General features: G+C 35.6%; 1 protein-coding gene across 2 annotated transcripts; it reads left to right on the forward strand.

Moving 5' to 3' along the window:
- The first annotated feature begins 11,595 nt into the window (after nt 1–11,595).
- LOC105056678 (ethylene-responsive transcription factor 1) lies at nt 11,596–15,283 on the forward strand. Of its 2 annotated transcripts, XR_833875.4 has the most exons (4): nt 11,596–12,037; nt 13,831–14,724; nt 14,844–14,934; nt 15,130–15,283. XR_833875.4 is itself a non-coding variant. In XM_010938972.4 (3 exons), the coding sequence occupies exons 1-2, from the start codon at nt 11,779–11,781 to the stop codon at nt 14,679–14,681; spliced, it is 1,110 nt and encodes a 369-aa protein (XP_010937274.1). In that variant the 5' UTR covers nt 11,596–11,778; the 3' UTR covers nt 14,682–14,724; nt 14,844–15,063. The 2 variants fall into 2 exon arrangements, 1 of the variants encoding a protein (XP_010937274.1); XM_010938972.4 differs by lacking the exon at nt 15,130–15,283 and having other exon boundaries at nt 14,844–15,063.
- The last annotated feature ends 2,391 nt before the right edge of the window (nt 15,284–17,674 follow it).

A 17,674-nucleotide genomic window follows, 5' to 3' on the forward strand; every position in this document is an offset into this window, starting at 1 on the left:
GGTGATCAGAGTCATACAGTGCATATGATGCATGATGGACAGTCAGTCTATGATTGTTATTTGATAATGATCAAGGATATTAAAGAGCTTAAAAAGCTCGACATGACCATGCATAAAGAATTACTTATGGATTTGATCCTGTGATCCTTGATTAGTTTATATAAATAGTTTATGGTAAACTACCATATGAAAAACTATCATGGCATTTTATCTGAATTGGTCAAAGTATTGATAACAAAGGAACCTCGAAAGAGTTCAAAGGTAAATATCCAGAGAGCCTAAAGAAATAAAGACACACCTAGAGTAAGTATGTCGAAATTGCTCAATACTATCCTTACGATTTTCTCTTCTCTTAGTTGAGCTACAGACTCTAGTGTAGGTCGATGGGAAGGTAAAGGACTGAGGAAGTAATTTTTGAATTGACTATAGGGCAATAGTTGCTGCTGCGGTCATGGATATCTGTCCTTTACGATCATCGTTTGGATTTAGTTCTTAGAGACAATCTTTATCATTTGCATGGTGATGCATATGTGAACTTACTTAAGCAAGTAGTGAATACCATTAGATCTGAGAAATTCAAAATTGAGATAAGCTTAAAGTATATGTGGAACTTATGGCTAAGTCATATTGGAGAAGAAATGATTAACAAACTGAAAAAATATGAGCTTAGGCTCATTGACTGTTGAGTCAAATCTAGTTTATGTATCATCTCTTTGAGAAATTATGATCAAGCTACTCTTATGGGATAAGAGAAAAAGAACCACTAAGATACTTATCATTATACATATTTGATGTGTGTAGCCCATGTGATGTGCTAACCAAGGAGTTATCTCTACTTTGTATATAAGATACAAATTTGAAATTTTTGAAAGATTTAAAGAATTCAGATGTAAGTAGAAAAATAAATCAAAAAATTTCTAAAGGTACTTCGATCGGATCAAAGATGCAATATCATTGAAAGAAATTTTTCGATTATCTCATAAAATGGTATTGTTTCATATTGGACCCCTCTTAGTAAATCTCAACTCAATGAGATAAGAAGAGTCATGGGACTATATGAGATATGATCTGGTCCATAATAAAATTCACTGATTTATTTATATTTTTTTAGGGACATGCTTTATTTTTATGAAATTGGGTTCTCTCTAAACCTATTCCTACCACACCATATAAAATATGACATGATGAGAACTGAATCTTGATTATTTTGAGATTCAATGATGTCCAGCCTGTATCTAAGACAGCAAATGGATATGTTAGAGGATAGGTCTATAAAGCTCTTCCTAAAAGAGTTTGAGATATTACTTTTCGATGAGATTACAATGTGATTGTGACTCAATGCTATCTTTTTGAAAAACTGTTTAATCAAGATGAAGCAGTGGGAGGAAAGTTAAGCTCTAAGAGAGTGTCTCTGAAGAGCAGAGAGCCTTGGGACTTTAAGAATATATTAATCATGAGCCAGTAGATGTGTATTCCTCCTTCACTTCGTACACATAGTAAGATCTCCAATTCTCTCGAAAGATACTTAGGTATACTTAATAGAGGATGTAGAGAAAATCATTTCTCATGGGAGATAGGGAATATAGAGATGATCCCAGAACCTACAATGAGACGATGTGAGACATCAACTCCAAGAAAGGATGTGAAATAGCTTTCCTGAGTAGAGATCTTTTGAAGATTTCTATATGGAATAGCCTATAGATTTCACTTCTTGTGATAGGTGATCATAAAGACCACAATATCCTTAGAGTCGAAACATTCATTTCAATGATATGATCAAATTGTTTGATCAGATATGAGGAATTATGGATTTCAAAAGGGTCAGTGAGAGTGTCCAATACTGACATCGGTTAAAATATGGTTGAATATAGATTTCTCCATGAAAGACATAATGTGAGCATCCTAAAGATCTATAAAAACAGATACAATTGGATTCTTGTATTTTCACAGATAAAATATAGAGATCGGATGCTGAAAATGTTCCGCATAGAAATCTCGGAGAGAGGTCTGCTATCCTCTCAGGCATAGTTATATGCCATAAAGTATTTGAACTGATTATACCGTAATTGTCATAAGTAGATATCAGTTGTATCCAGGCTGTGAGCGCTAGATTGCTGTGAAAATATCCTTAAGCTTTTAAGAAGAACTGAGGACATATTCGGAGAAGGATCAAAGCTAGGAGTGGGAGGATACACCAATTCAGACTTATGTCTGATGTTGATAGTAGAATGTCTATATCATAGATATGTTCCTATGTCGATATCTTGAAAGGATTCTAAATAATCGATCAATGAAAGTTGAGTACACTGTAGATGTGTAGGATGCATTCTGATTGTAATGTTAGTTGCAGAATTAATTGTCATACCATCAGATGCTGTGACACTATACTGCAAAGATAATGGCACCATAGCCCTTGCTAAGGAGTCTAAGTCTCACCAGATATCCAAGCACATAGAACAGCAGAGCACGCGACTACCTCGAGTAGAAATATATAGAGGTGCAGAGAGCAAACTCCACATGTGATGTGGATGACCCACTGATAAGTCACTTGGCTAGCCCAAGACTATAGCCTGTCTTGTGAAGATAGAGCTTGGTACATGGCAGATTGACTTTAGTGCAAGTGGGAGATTGTTGGATGTATGCCCTAAAAGTCAATCTTGACTGACATATTTCATATCTCTAGGATATGATTTTGTACTTATTGGGCAGTTATATTATCATTCATGTCTATGTGTCCATGAATCATCCAAGAGATTAACAAGATGATGATATATATTCTCAAAGAGTTGAGAATTTAAGACATATGTCATTGATTGTTGATTCCTAAATTGCTTCTGGTCATAGGATCATCATGGGGATGGTGATTGATCCGGATAGATCAGTGCATGGATCACTTTCTTCGGACAGATGAGTCTTGAGTCTGTAATGTAGAGACACTGGAGCGAGAGTGCAGGTGGTTGTTAGAAAATAACTAGCACTGAGCGTAACCAATACGAGAAGTTACATGGATGTCTGCTCACTCGTTAGTGATTTTCTCAAAGTTACAATTTATGACTGGTCCTTTGATCTGAGATGACACTACTGCTCGCAGTGAGGCTGTTGAAGTTTGACTGATACATCAATATGGATCTCAAAGAGTCCTTGTAGTAGATATTAGCGACAGTTGATCCACTGTAAGAGTGGGGTGTACATCAAGATGAGATCTATCGATCCTAATAGAAGGGAGTAGTCCTATGAGATTTAAGAGACTGAGTCCTTAAGTCTATTGTCATAGCAGTGTGATTGATGAAAAAAAATTTACATAGAATCACATATAGACTTAAGCTGATTGAATCTATCATATGATCGATGTTGAGGTTTGACGATTTATCCATGACTTGCCATCTAGTCGAGACTCATGATAGAGAGACTAAATCACACGTTAACTACATCTAGAGGTTCATTTTAGTTCTACTGGATTGCCACTACATACTGCTAGGTATCACTAGTGGATTGTGAGAGCTCACTAGAGTTATTCTGGATCGATAATCTTTGTTGAGTTAGAGTGAAATTATTTCAATCCATTGAAAAGAGTTTTAATGATACGATGATAGAGATCATTGTATGTCTCACTATCAGATAGAATTGAACCTATGAGATCACACAAGAAAAAGATTAGGTCTGAAATAAGTAATTGAGCTTATGAAGTATCAATTGGGTTTAAAAAAATCCATTGGGTTCATGATAACCTTGCTAGCACATGGTTGGATCCAATTCCTCTTTCCGTTCGGATTATTTATTTGATAAGTTAATTTTAACTTAATTATCTGCTAATAACCTACATGAATAAGATTTATGAGATTTTAATTATTGGGTGTCTAAGATTATGGATCACATAAATTAAGGATGAAAATCCCTTATGAATCTCCTTGATAGTTATTATGGAGTGCCACTTTGATTTAATCAATTTAGATGTGTCTATTAATTAGAGAGCCTTTGATTTTCATATGGGATATCTCTTGGGTGCAAAAGAGGGTGTCTAATTATAGGTGCAAGGGCTCCAATAGTTGGCGCCTAATGGGCTTCATAACATAAGTTGGATAACTTAAGTTAATAGAAATCCTAATGCAAGTAGGACTTGTATTATGAAATTGAATAGGATTCAATCCTTATGCCTATTTAAAGGGACCTCCCCTAAAATTTCTAGAGCATCAAAATCAGCAATCCCTCACACGCAAAGGCTCTCCCCATGTCCTCTCTTCCTCTCCCTTTCTCTCCTCTTGCGTGTTCTATACACCCCTTCCTTGGGATGCGCATCCCAAGGATTTTCATGCCCAAAAGAGTTTGGGTGCCTCTTCCTTGCTAGTTTCTAATATCTGGTAGCAGCACATAGTAAGAAGAAACTTTAGAGAAGAGGAGAAGAAGAAGATCAAGGAGAAAGATCAAGTATTGATCACGATCCAGACTTCGTTCAGATTCAGTAGGCTGAATTTTGGAGAATCAAAATTCAGATTAAAGAGGACTGTTTCAGGCTGATCTCGAGTAGATACTCGTATAGGCCGGATACTTGTGCAGCTACGAGAGAGCCTCTTTTCTTCCATATTCAGTTTTGAAGAAAGAGATTGCGAAATAGGTATGTGATTTGATCACAATCTGAATTTTAGCATATATCAATTTCAGCATATGAAATAGATTATGTGATTTTATATTTTTATGCATGCAAAATTAAGATTAAAATTATTTTAATCTTATTCTCTATTGCAGTATTTAGAAAATAAAATTTTTGAAACGCATATGTATGCATCAAACCCCAAAATCCAACACGAAAATCGAGAGTGATCAAATCAGTAGCGTTCGATAAGAATCCAAGCGAAGGTTGATATGCTACCTAACGATCAAATATTAGTTCAATCAAATAACTTCATTTAATCAAGATCGCTAAAGATGAAAGAATTTCATAGAGGATAATAAAAACTACATCTTGATACTTAACAAAAGCTCAAAAAGTGCAAAACTGTCTAATCAATGAGGTAATTCAAAGTCTCCCTATCAGCTCAATTCGGATTCAAAGGAACAGGACTGGGATCTCTTCACTAGATTCATAAATCACATAGAGAGAGAACATTAATGGAGAGAAAAATTAACAAGATGGAATAAGACTGATCAAGCAATACTATCCAGCATCTCGACCACTTTGATTAAAATGATATAATCAAATCATGATTGAAATAGTATATAGATAGTTCAATAACAACTACGGATGATCAAATCTAATGGTACCTAATTTGACTAAGATGAGTACCAGCACGCTGTCTGGAGATCATGAATCGAGATTTTCTTCACTAGGATCAAATCAGAATCATTGAAAAAAAAGTCTTTTACTGAATCAATCTTAGAAAGAAATTCTAATTATTTTAGAGAGAGAACTTATTCTAGAGAATGAAAATGGAGAGAGAAATTAGAGAGGAAGAGAGAGAAAAAAAAATAAGAAGAGAGAGAAATTCTTTTTTTTTTGCTCTCTTTTCTTTTTTTTCTTCTCTCTTCTTTTTTTTTCTCTCAATTCCTAGGCAAACAAGGGACTTTTAAGCTACCCCTCCTCAAAATATAGAGCTCCGGGCAGTGGTGACCATGGCCGATAGTGGCTAGGGTCATGGCAGCATAGCCAAATATTCCATAATTGATGGATCACGACAACAGCACCAAAAAAATCAAGAAAAAGCCCATGAAAAATAAAGGAAATAAAAATTAGAACAGGGCATCCTTTTCTTGACCTAAATCTAGTAATAGCTCGTTGGAATCTGAACTTCAATGGCTAAGAAAGATGGCAAACCAAATAAATTCAAGGATTAAAGTGTCTTACCTGAGTTCCAGTGATGATTGGGCTACAAATTCGACGAACTCAATGATGGATGTTCGAAAGAAGAAAAGAGGAAGTTGGATTTCTTTCGATGATGGTAGGCAACCGATCATTGATGGGTTCAAAAGAGGAGCTCAATCCATTTAAATAGAGATGGAGGGAGATGAGTCGGACTCCTCCCCGATTTTGATTTTCGAAGGAAATCAAAATCGGAAGGAAGAGTCTTCTTTAACGCTTTTTTTTTATTCTTAAACAATCAAACGACTCTATTTGGATCCTTTGTTGGTGCTTTAAAATTTATGTAAGTCTTTCGCGCCGTTTCTAGTGTTTGTGCTGGTCAAATAGACCAAACCCAAATAGGCTGGGTTATCAATCCATCTAATTTCATCAATCTGAGCAAGCCAAGTACATATTTGGATCGAGAGAAATGGAAACTAGATGGAGTGCGAGAAACTTCAGTGGCAAGAAAAAAGTCCAAGGGACCCAGATATTTAATAACAAACGCACAGCCAAGTTGTCAAATAAGATCATGTAAAGCATGTTCTTGATTTTTACTCAAAAAAAAAAAAAAAGCATGTTCTTGATTTCTACTAATGAGAGTACCATTTACAAAGACAAGCAGATATAATAGTAGAAGATAATCACCTGATAAGAAGGCATGCATTAGGTTTAGCTGCAACTAAACCAGTAATGCAAATATAAGCTTAGTCTAGAAACCCATGCTCTTTGTCAAAAAAAAAAAAAAAAGGTCAAGAAAACCAAGTTTGTAGAGCCTAGTTGAGTCCATATAATGCCGTCTGCAGGCAGCAAACATGATTCCAGGAGTTTGTAAATATGACACGCAACCCAGCATGATACTAATACGATCTCTTTTTTTTTGGTAAGAATACGATCTCTTTTGGTATTGCTTCCAATGAGGTAGAGATGCTTTTGGAAAATGGCCATGGATCTAACAACGTTCTACTCTCGCTAACAATTGCAAGCATTTTGGTGTGATGTTTATGATCAAGAGAAAAAGTAAAATTAGGATACAAAAGAAAAATAATAAAAAATCAAATCGACTGAATGCATCTATCTATCCATGCATTCATACAGGATACTAAGAAATTGAAAAAAAAAAAAAAAAAAGCAACTTTTGTTATTTTCTTTTTTTTTTTTCCTGTAATTGTAGATATCCATCTAGAAGGAAAAAAACTCGTTTAAGCTATATACAACTTTTCAACGAAACAATTATTCTTTTTTTTTTTTTTTTTTTTTTTTTGGTGGCAATAAACGAAACACTTCTTTTGACATACATATAGACTAGTGCATGCATAAATTTGAGAGGAGGTTTTTCTCCATAATATATAGCTGAAAATAAAGAGTGGCTGTATACATATACAACATAAGAAACTAAACCAATTTCTTGCAGATATGTCAAAAGGTTAAATAATTTGCTGAGATTTTACAGGCCAAAAAGAAAAGCTATAATTGATGAAAAAAAAAAACATTCTTAAAAACATTAAAGAACATGGTAATTTTGTAACCCTAGGACGGCACCTTGAGAACGACCCCAAGCTAAAAACAAATATAGCATTCTCAGTTCTTGGCTAGATGACAAACTTAGGTTTGAAATAATGCAAAGTGGATTATAACTAGTCAACCATTTGATCATGACTCGAACCTCTTACCCCAACAGCCACGCCAAAGGCCTCTAACCATATTTATATTTCTACAAACAATATCGAACGAATTACCTTACACTACATCTTACCTCTAGTCCACATCTATCTCTAGACAAATTGACCCCAAACTAATCCATTTAATAAGCTCAGCGTGGATAATCCATGAGAATTTTTGGGCCAAAATCATGAGGAGGGTTCTGTTTGTTCTACTTGCTATTAATATAACACCGATTGAGTTGGAGAATGAGACATCTTTGGTGTGTTCATTGGGCCACAGTCAAGTGGTTGCAGCTATATTTCCACATAGTATTGTTGTTACGCAACATCATTGTGTTCGCATCTTTGATTTCTATTTCCTTGTCTTGACGATTAGCTGATAACAAATCATCACCAAATTGTATTCTTTTTTACTCTGAATGAAAAACACACAAAAATATGAATCATGGCCATCTTTGTGAGACAAGATTAAGGCAACATAGAACATGGAACATGATGTATGGCTGATGACCTGAGAGAAGAAATTTCTTGCATTTCTTCTTGCGTGTCATCTGCACCAGAGTCTAGAGCTAGGTTCATGCATCTCCAAGAATCCTTCTTGCTTTTATTTGAGAAATTTCCAAGAATCCAGCTTAAACTGCAGCTAAAGGAGACCGAGAGAACTTGGTCCATGCGTCACGCTCTGAAATCCTCTGTGGGTCCCACACTAATTTGTGCTTGCCACTTTCCAGCCTGTGTCCCTTGCTTTGCGTCAGATTTGGTGCATACGCCAAGTTTTTTGACCATGGAGATCATTTTGAAATGGATATTCTGATAATTGAAGTGAATTTTCAAAGGTTTAGATTTCTATTGAAAGAGAGAATGATTAGTGGAATAGTATATATATCAGTGATACAAATTTGCTTATTTAAAGTACTCTTCTGCAATTTAATTATATGCTTCTGTGGCTAATGTGTGAAGAAAAAAAATTTTATGGATTTGGAGATGCATAGGTGTCAGGTTTACAAGCCATGGCTTAGTTGTGGAATGCAATTCCTTTTTTCTCTTTTGGTTATACATGGCCTGCCATATTGATGTGTCTAGGCATGCATGGATGGATTCTTTTTCATAATAATGTGATTCCTTACAAGTTTATAGTTGCTATGAAACTTAAACATAAGATTGGAAGAAAAAGTATATGGCTTCCATCCCAGTTAGCAAGTTCATGAGATAAGCAAAGAAATACATCTTTATATAATTATATTGGATCATATCCTCATTCATTTTCTGCCTTTCCTGCCTTGTATAACCTTCAAATTTAAGCATATCCATTGAAGAGGTAAATTGGATAATTGGGGAATGAATTATTTTCAACCTCAATAGCATGATCTGACACTGCTATTCACTTGCGAATGCTACCAATTAGATACATATTGACTTTGATTATCAATAGAGATTCACTAAAATTTTAAAATTAATTAATAATAGTGGATAATAATTTAGGAGACATATGTCACTGGTTGGATACATTTCATTTCAAGATGAATATATTATATTGGAGGTAATATTGTTATGATACTGCTTAGGTAAAATCCAAATTTGACCTCTTAGGTGAGATAAATATTAGCCAACCAAAAAAAAGAGATATTTCAATAAAGCACAACATTCACAGCCACCATGATCTCAATGAAATTTGATGGACTTTGCCTTTCTCTTTTTTCTTTTTTCTTTTTTCTTTTTTTTTTTTTTTTTTGTTTCTTTTTTGTTGCAAAGTCTTTATACTAGTTGAACTTGAAATTCTCTAGTTAATAGGGGAACTAAATTATAGTGGAAAAAAGTTATCCATTATTATTATTATTATTATTGGTAAGCATCCATTATGTTCTTTATTAAGGAGAAATTAAACTATCTTGTCTTGTGGTCAAATGATTGACCAACTCCTCCTTTAAATTATGCGGGTTTCTCGATCGGAAGAATCAAATTGTATGAATAGAAGGCAAAACACTGAGATGAAAAGATGATCGACCATTCCAAATCCAGTGGCATTCCAACTTCCCACAAAATAAACTCCTACTGTCAAACATATTTCAATGAGTAGGTTCCCGAGACTTTACCAAAAAAAAAAAGAGTAGGTTCCTGAGAGGACTTCAAGGGTAAGAGCACTATTGATCTAACCATGCCCATGTAAGACGGCAAAAGTTAAGCAATCATGAACAACCCAAGAAATATTATGCTAAGCTGGAGGATATATAATATTTTATAAATAATACTTTAATTAACATCCTATTATTTAATTAGGTCCAAGAAACTGAGAGTGAAAAAGGGTTGGACCAAGGATAAAATGGTTGTTACTTGCCTAAAACTGAACATTTTTCGATAAAAAATACAAATCAAAATTAATTAACTGCTTAGATTGTGCCCCAAATATAGGTTTCATTTACCCAACTTGAAAGCCAAGTCCTTGGTAGACCAAGCGCAAAATATCTCTATCTGACTAAGATGAACAAAAAGAGTATCCTTAAATGTCAAATAAGACTAGATGTTTGACCCAACACGTGTCTGATTTGTAAATTTGACCGAACTTAACTAATTTTTGAATATAAAGGTCATGTCTACATCTAAATTCAGCATTGACATAAACTCTGAACTACCAAAAAAATAAAAAACTTTCTTTTCTTTTCAACAAAGAAATTCAAAGCTTTTTATTTTTTGTTGCATGGGGTAGTATTTTTAGCATGAAAGAAGGATTCTTTTTTTTTTTTTTATGCAAATCCACCGTTGAATCTCACGATAGCTGCTTTGAGATCTATGCAAATAGATAAGAGAAAAGTTCAGAATACTTTGAGATCTGAGCGAAGCATGATCCATTGTCCATCGTTGTGAAAGAAGATCAATCAGGAACCTATGTTTGTGAGGTAGAGGCTCAAAATTTATTTACAAACATAACCTCAACCCATGGACAACAAATCCATTATTCCTGCACAAACTAAGTGTGCGAGTTGGACAGACCTAAGACAAGCCCAACATGGACTTGACACGGACCAAGCCCATCTTATCCCTAACCTTGATCAATAATGTCACAGATATATCAATATAATCTGAGCCAATTGCCATATGGACTTCATAATGTGATACCGTAAAAATGTGTAATAGGCCAGCTCGAGGTTTAAAGCGCAGTCCGGAACCAATACATGTCAGAGCTTTGGGCCCAAGAATTGTCATGCGACACCACGAATAAACCACTACCATAATGCAAGTGTGTGATATTTTAGTGCAATCCTACCACCTTGGTGGCATTAGTGTAACTCGACACCACCATATAAATAAATTACAATTTTTTTTTCTCTCTTTTTAGCCAAAAGTATTCACCATCATCTACAGTTCTCTATTTATAGGTATTCTTTCATGATTATTAATTTCATCGTCTTCACTTCATGATTACCGCTTTATATTTTTACCATAAAAAAAAAAAAAACTATTTTGCATGTCCAACGTCCCATTGTTAAACGTTTATTCTATTTTGTTCTTTGATTCAATCCAAATCAACCACTTCCAATAATTTGAACTCTTCACAAAAATTAAAACTAGGTTCTCATAAAAGATTAAAAATAGATATAATCATGAGAATAACAAATCTTAAACATGAAATGCTTGTGAGAAATAGTAAATAGAGCTAAGGTTTGAACATTTTTTTTTTTTTTTTACTTTCTCCTTCTACAATATTTCCACAACATATATCAGTATCATGTTCCTGTTTATTAAGGATGTATTGGTATCAATTTTATCTATGTTTTATGATTTTTTTTATTAAAAAAACACTAACTAATAAAAACATCAAAACATATTTGGTAAGGTAATTTTTATTTTTTATTTTTATTTGGTAAGGTAATATTCTTAGTTATTTTCTATAATTACCATATTCCTACTTATTTGATTTTCCTTAGCCGGACTCCTAACTTTCTATGATACTTTTTTAAGTTACTATTACCATATATTCCTACTCCTTGCCATCGGTATATCACTTCATAATTACCGCTTCAATGATCCACCATCCCCTTTTTAATTATATTTTTTATTTTTTTATTCTTAATATGAAACCACCCCCAACCCCCCCTTCTCCGTTCCTCACCAAACACCAGCCTTTCTTCTCTCATAAACCATCATCATTTATAATTATAAAACCTCCCACCTTCCCCTCCAAATCTCCTTCACAGGAAACCCTTCTTCCATTCTCTTTTCTCTTCTCCCATTTTCTTTTCTTGGAACACAACAAAATCCAAAAGTTCGCCTTTGAGCTTCCAGATGTGTGGTGGTGCGATCATCTCCGACTTCATCCCGACGCCGGTGTCCTCCCGGCGGCCCATCGCCGACTACATCTGGCCGCACCTCAATAAGGGCGGCGGTGGCGGCGGCAAGAAGGGGCGGAAGCATGAGGTGGTGGAGATCGACGACGATTTCGAGGCCGACTTCGAGGACTTCAAGGACGAGTCCGAGGAGGATGAGGAGGAAGAGATCGACGTCAAGCCCTTCGCTTTTACCGCCAAGGCTCCCTTCTCTGGAGGTAATCGGAGAAATTCTATTGAAAAGATGGTTCTTTTGCCAATTTCCTTCTTGTTCTGTGGACCATATGATGTTTTGTGAATTCGAGTTTTTTCGCTCGAATTTATATCCTTTGTTTGGTGATTTATGGTAAATGCGTCTAGTTCTTGGGATGTTTCCAGCGATTCCTTCTTCTTCTGAACTTGCTATTGTTGTTTGTGGATTTTAATTTATTTTGGCTAGTATCTTTTTCTCTCTATTACTTTTTCTTTTTTCCCATGGAATGAGCTTTCTTCTTAGGGATTTGTTGACTATATAACGCGTAGAAACTAAAAATGAGGTTATATTTCTTTAGGATTGTAGTCAGAGTTTTTGATGGATCTCCATTTTAGCTTTTTGTTTTTCTTTTAAGAAAAGAATTTTGGTTAGATTAGATCCCATAAAAACTGCGTATTCTGAGAAGAACAGTGAAGAACATCACATGTGGACAAGGGACACAATAATACTTCGTGGGTCTTGCCCTTTTTGGTTTCTGTCCCCAAGTATTTTCTTGGTATTTATTGCAATTTTTGCTACTTGGGGGAATCTTTTGCTAAACAAACATGTGCTCCTCCCTTAGTTTGCTTGATTAAAATTACGAATTTCCTATTTCAAACTATTTTTATATGCATTATGATTATTTTCAGACTCCTTTTTCCATTTTTTTTTCTTTCCCCTTTGTTGAAGACTAAAGTAGGATATCATTTTTATTGGGATATATTGTTTAATTTGTGTGATGCTTTGTCTTTAAACTCACAAAGTATCACCCAAGTTAATCTGTTCTTTGACATATCTTTTCACCATCTTATGTTTGACTTATTTTCTCCTCTCCCTTATATTACATTGTTCTGTTGTTTGATGTGGTGCATGGTTGTAATCTTATTGCCGATTGTCAGGTCTATTTTATGGTTTCAGGATTGTAATCGGTGCTTTTGCCATTCTTCAGTATATTATGTTTCTGATAGATGAATTGCCCAATATAGAGATGAGATCTACAGTGACTAATTATAAGTATATAGAATTTAAGGTGTGCTGAGAATTTTGGCTTGCCTAGGATGTTGCTGGAAAATCAGAGTCAAAGATAAATATAAACTAAGTTGCTGATCATAAAAATGTCAGAGGCAGGTGAAACTTTGTGTCAGGTTGTTTTTTTTTTTGTTTGTGCAAAGGGGAAATGAAAAACAATGAGTGATTCATTTGGAGGGTGGAAACTAAAACCAACATGACTCATTATTAGTCAATTATGGTTATCTTTCCACTGATCTGATGAAAGTTAATGTCTAAATTATTAGATCGGATGGAACGGTGAATGGATCTCCACTCTAGTTGTCACCTCTCCTTGCATTGGTTATTGCAAAAGTGAAAACAAAAATTATGTTCGGTGCAATTTTATATATAGACAAATAACATCAGTCCTTATGTTTCCTAGAACTTTATTGTTGACGGCAAAGAAGTTTGAAATCAATGTGTTTTTTGTGCATAGAAATGGCATGGGATGTTGTACCTTACTGCTCATATTTTCTGTTATTGCTGGCATGCTTCTTTGATAGACTATTCTCAAACAGAAGAGTGGCAGAATTGAGTTGTTACTTGATAAAGAATCCTATAATCTAGGTTAAAATCTGTTGTTTGTCTGTTATTTGTGATTGAACTTCATATGGAATAATCTGTTTCCTCTTAATTAATTATCAGAAAGTTGAGATCTATATCTGTTAAAACAAGAATGTCCTCTCTATGGTACTTTGTGTCTTGTCTTATGTTCTCTTTGGACTGCAGAGGGTTCAATCACTCTAAAATCAGGAGAATTCAATGGGCCTGCAGCTAGATCAGCCAAAAGGAAGAGAAAGAATCAATACAGAGGAATTCGTCAGCGTCCCTGGGGCAAGTGGGCAGCTGAAATCAGAGATCCCCGCAAAGGGGTCCGTGTTTGGCTAGGAACATTCAACACTGCTGAAGAGGCTGCAAGAGCTTATGATGTTGAAGCCCGTCGTATCCGGGGCAAGAAAGCTAAGGTGAACTTCCCTGAAGCACCTGCGAGTGCCCAAAAGCGTCGCCACAAACCAAATGTGCAAGCACCAAAACCAGCATTGGCAGAGGAACAGAAGTTTGATCGGTCCTTAAACTCCCTAAATAACCCAGATTATGATTTGGAAGTGAAGGAGCTCACAAAACCTGAGTACCTGAATTCCCTTTCCTCACTAGAATCTTCTCCACCTTCTGGGGGCACTGGGTTAGTGCATTTCCTCTCTGATCAGGGAAGCAACTCTATTGATTGTTTGGACTTTGGATGGGAACATGAGACCAAGAATCCTGAGATCACATCATTTCTTGCTCCAATTATAACTGAAGGTGATGAATCCGGACTCATGGAACATGGTAGCCCTCAGAAGAAACTGAAAAACAATTCTGAAGAGGCAATACCAGCAGATGATAACTCTGCAATGAAACTCTCTGAGGAGCTATCTGCCTACGAATCATATATGAAGTTCCTGGAGATCCCTTATCTTCAGGGGAGTGCAGACGAGTCAATTGACAGCCTCTTCAGCTGTGACGTTGCTCAGGATGGACAGAGCACTGTAGATCTATGGAGCTTCGATGACCTGCCCTTGGAGAACAGCATTTTCTAAGGGATCCTGGTGTTGGCTGCTGGTTTTCTGTATAAAAGACAATGTAAGCATTCCCATGATCATTTTGCTTTTCTTAAGCCATACTAGTTTTACATGTTGCTTTGTTCAATCTTCATGAAAAAATGCCTTTTCTTTCATATAGTTTTTTTTTTTTGGTTTCAGGAATTAATGTCAATGGATGATGTGGAGGACCAGAAGTGTTTGTCAGCTGCAATCAATTGGATTGAATTGTGGATTATTAAAGTATCTTTAGGTATAATATCTTGAGTTTTTATACTGTTTACTCGTGAAGTGTTTCTGCTTTCAAGTACTTGAATTTGGATCTGTGTTATTTGATGACATTATGGCTAATCTCTGAAAACTGATTGCTTCTTTTGTTGTATGGGTGCATCTCGATGCTATGGTTGGGACCTGTGCATTTGTCCTGGGACTTGATTCCTCCTGGTAGTATTTTCATAGCCCTAGCTGATTATTAAGCTATAAAGATGGCAGATAGAAGGTTGCTTCATAGCTGCAATTTTTATTGGGTGCTGATGGTGAAAATTTGAATGAAACCTGGTTGTGGTGGATACATTTGAGTATATCGGTTTTGGTTCTTTTGATGGATTCCTTCCTTTGATGATGATATCTTGGCTTATCTGGCTGTTTGCTTTCTATTCAAATTGTTGGCCTTTGTTTGAGAGGTACAAGGAAATGCTCATGAAGCGTGGTTCCTTTAACTAGGGCAATGAAAGATACACATGCTCTCATATAATGTTGATGTAGCGTCCTGTTGCGAATAACTCAAGGAGATACTCCCAAATGGTTTGCCAGATTCTCAAGCTAGGGCAGTTATGTGGGGGGCCTAATCTGGCCTAAATTATGGGGGAGTGAAGGAGAAGAATAGGAAGTATGAGTTGGCACGCATAGCTGCGTCCACATGACAAGCCTTTAACCCCATAGTTGGGGGGTGATCTTGACCCATGCCATGACCCACCCTGTTGAGGACATTGCGGGTATGGTCTGATCCATGGACTTATTTTTTTCATGGATTCCTAACATAACCTTACTTCATTGAAGGAAGGTGGAGTTGAGGATGCTTATAAGTTATGCTGGTTGGTCTTATGATTAAAAAGAAATGGAACGACAATTTCAAGGAAAACGGAGTAAGCTAGAAGAAGCAATCATCCTGAGTCGGCGATGAGGTGTCGGATGCCGATGAACAGTTTACTAGAATGGATAACTTGTGACGGGTGTATCAGCAGCTCAATAAGTTCATCTACTTCAGCATGTGGAGTTGTGAAGGTGAACTTTGATGCATCATGGAAGAATTGGAAGGCTCATGACTGTGGTAATATTGGTATGAGGATCATTTTATGCATCTACGATGCCTAAAGCTGAATTGAGAGCAGCTTAGGAAGGATTTGCATTGAGAATGAGGGGCCTGTCTGATGGACTAGTTTTCAACTCCTTACTTACCTACCCTTATATATTATAGGAATGAACTAAAAATTCCAATGATTACACAGCAACGGTATAAAAGTTACAATGCTCAAAGATCTAATTGAAAGGTAACTTATTAACAGGCATTGATTGGATTAATAGATGTCCTAGTAATGCTGGGATAATTCTAAGCCACTCACTCCTTATGGACATCATACAAGTCAAGCAATTCTTATATTTTTTTCATGCAGGTCATGTGTTCAGCCAAAGCAATCAGCCAGCTGATAAGCTTGTGAGAGAGAGAGAGAGACTAATCCTTGTTTAACATGATCCTATTGGATTTTCGGCCACTTATCCTTGCTAAAATGATTAATAATTGAGTTTCTGTAGAATTTCTCACTCTATATCAACATTTAAATGAGAGAGAGAGAGAAAGAGAGGCCAAACTTCTGGAAACCGTCAGCTTCTGTGAAGCCTCTTTCAATGCCTAACACAGAAGTTGGTTTTCGTTTCTCATCGTGCATTGACCCCTCGACGCTGATGCGAGACCTAATCTCATTATCCTATTGTTTTGTTGCGTTTTATGGCAGAGTGCCAAGTCTATACGCAATTGTAGCCGAAAAGCATCATGGCGCGCGGCTTGGTTGTGCACTGCATGATTCATGGGATTGATTATTTTAACATTTTTTTTTTTTTTTGTAATATAAAAGAAAGGGTGAGGGATAATACCTCTGCTATAGCTGTCATATGTCACTTTTGCCCACACCGACAAAGCATCCGACATCTATTCTCTTATTTAATCGACATATGTACGTTCCGAATACAAGCTAGCTACGTAGAAGCCTACGGTCTGTTCCCTTTGAACTACCATCTGAGCGACATTTTAATATATCTTTAATCATTTGTTGATACCATGGCGTATTTCATCACCCATCAAAACAAGCATGCCCTATTTTGACAAATATTTTTTGGTTCCATCTTACGATAATTATTTCCTAAATAGCATAACATTTTGATCTGTCCTTCAATTAAATGGTGAGAATGAAGAAAAATTGATCTTTAAAAAAAAAAAAATTCTAATACTTTGGAGCCATATCTAATGTTTCTGACACTACAGGTCATCTACTAACTATACTAAGATGGCGCACTCCATTTGGTTGGTTTAGTTACATCATGATTAAATTCACCATACATGGACGGTATTTGCTTAATGAATTGCACTCTCATGAAGTTAGAAAATTTTTGATTGGTTAATGCATCATTTTTTTTTATTTATGCAAATTTATTGATAAAATATTTTAATGCAATTATATTTATGCATATGCACACACATATATACATAGATATAGATACTATTACAGTCCATTTTCTAGGATTGAGAAAGTTGAGGAGGAATAAATTGAAAAAATAATCAAAATTAGAAATCGATTGATTGAACTATCATATAAAATTCTTAGTTTGCTCATCTTTTAATGATACCCAAAATGATAAGGACAACAACTTTGTCTTGTGTCTAGCTCGCCCGTGTTTTTTTTTTGCGATTCATGTTTGCTTTATGGAATTCACTTTGG

This window comes from Elaeis guineensis, chromosome 13 (genome assembly GCF_000442705.2).
Source record: "Elaeis guineensis isolate ETL-2024a chromosome 13, EG11, whole genome shotgun sequence".
Lineage (NCBI taxonomy): Eukaryota > Viridiplantae > Streptophyta > Magnoliopsida > Arecales > Arecaceae > Elaeis > Elaeis guineensis.

Excerpts from the sequence above, each read along its gene's own strand:
- LOC105056678 (XM_010938972.4), top strand. The coding sequence starts at position 11,779 with ATGTGTGGTGGTGCGATCATCTCCGACTTCATCCCGACGCCGGTGTCC. Across the intron at positions 12,038-13,830 it reads CAAGGCTCCCTTCTCTGGAG|AGGGTTCAATCACTCTAAAA; the intron begins GTAATCGGAGAA and ends TTTGGACTGCAG.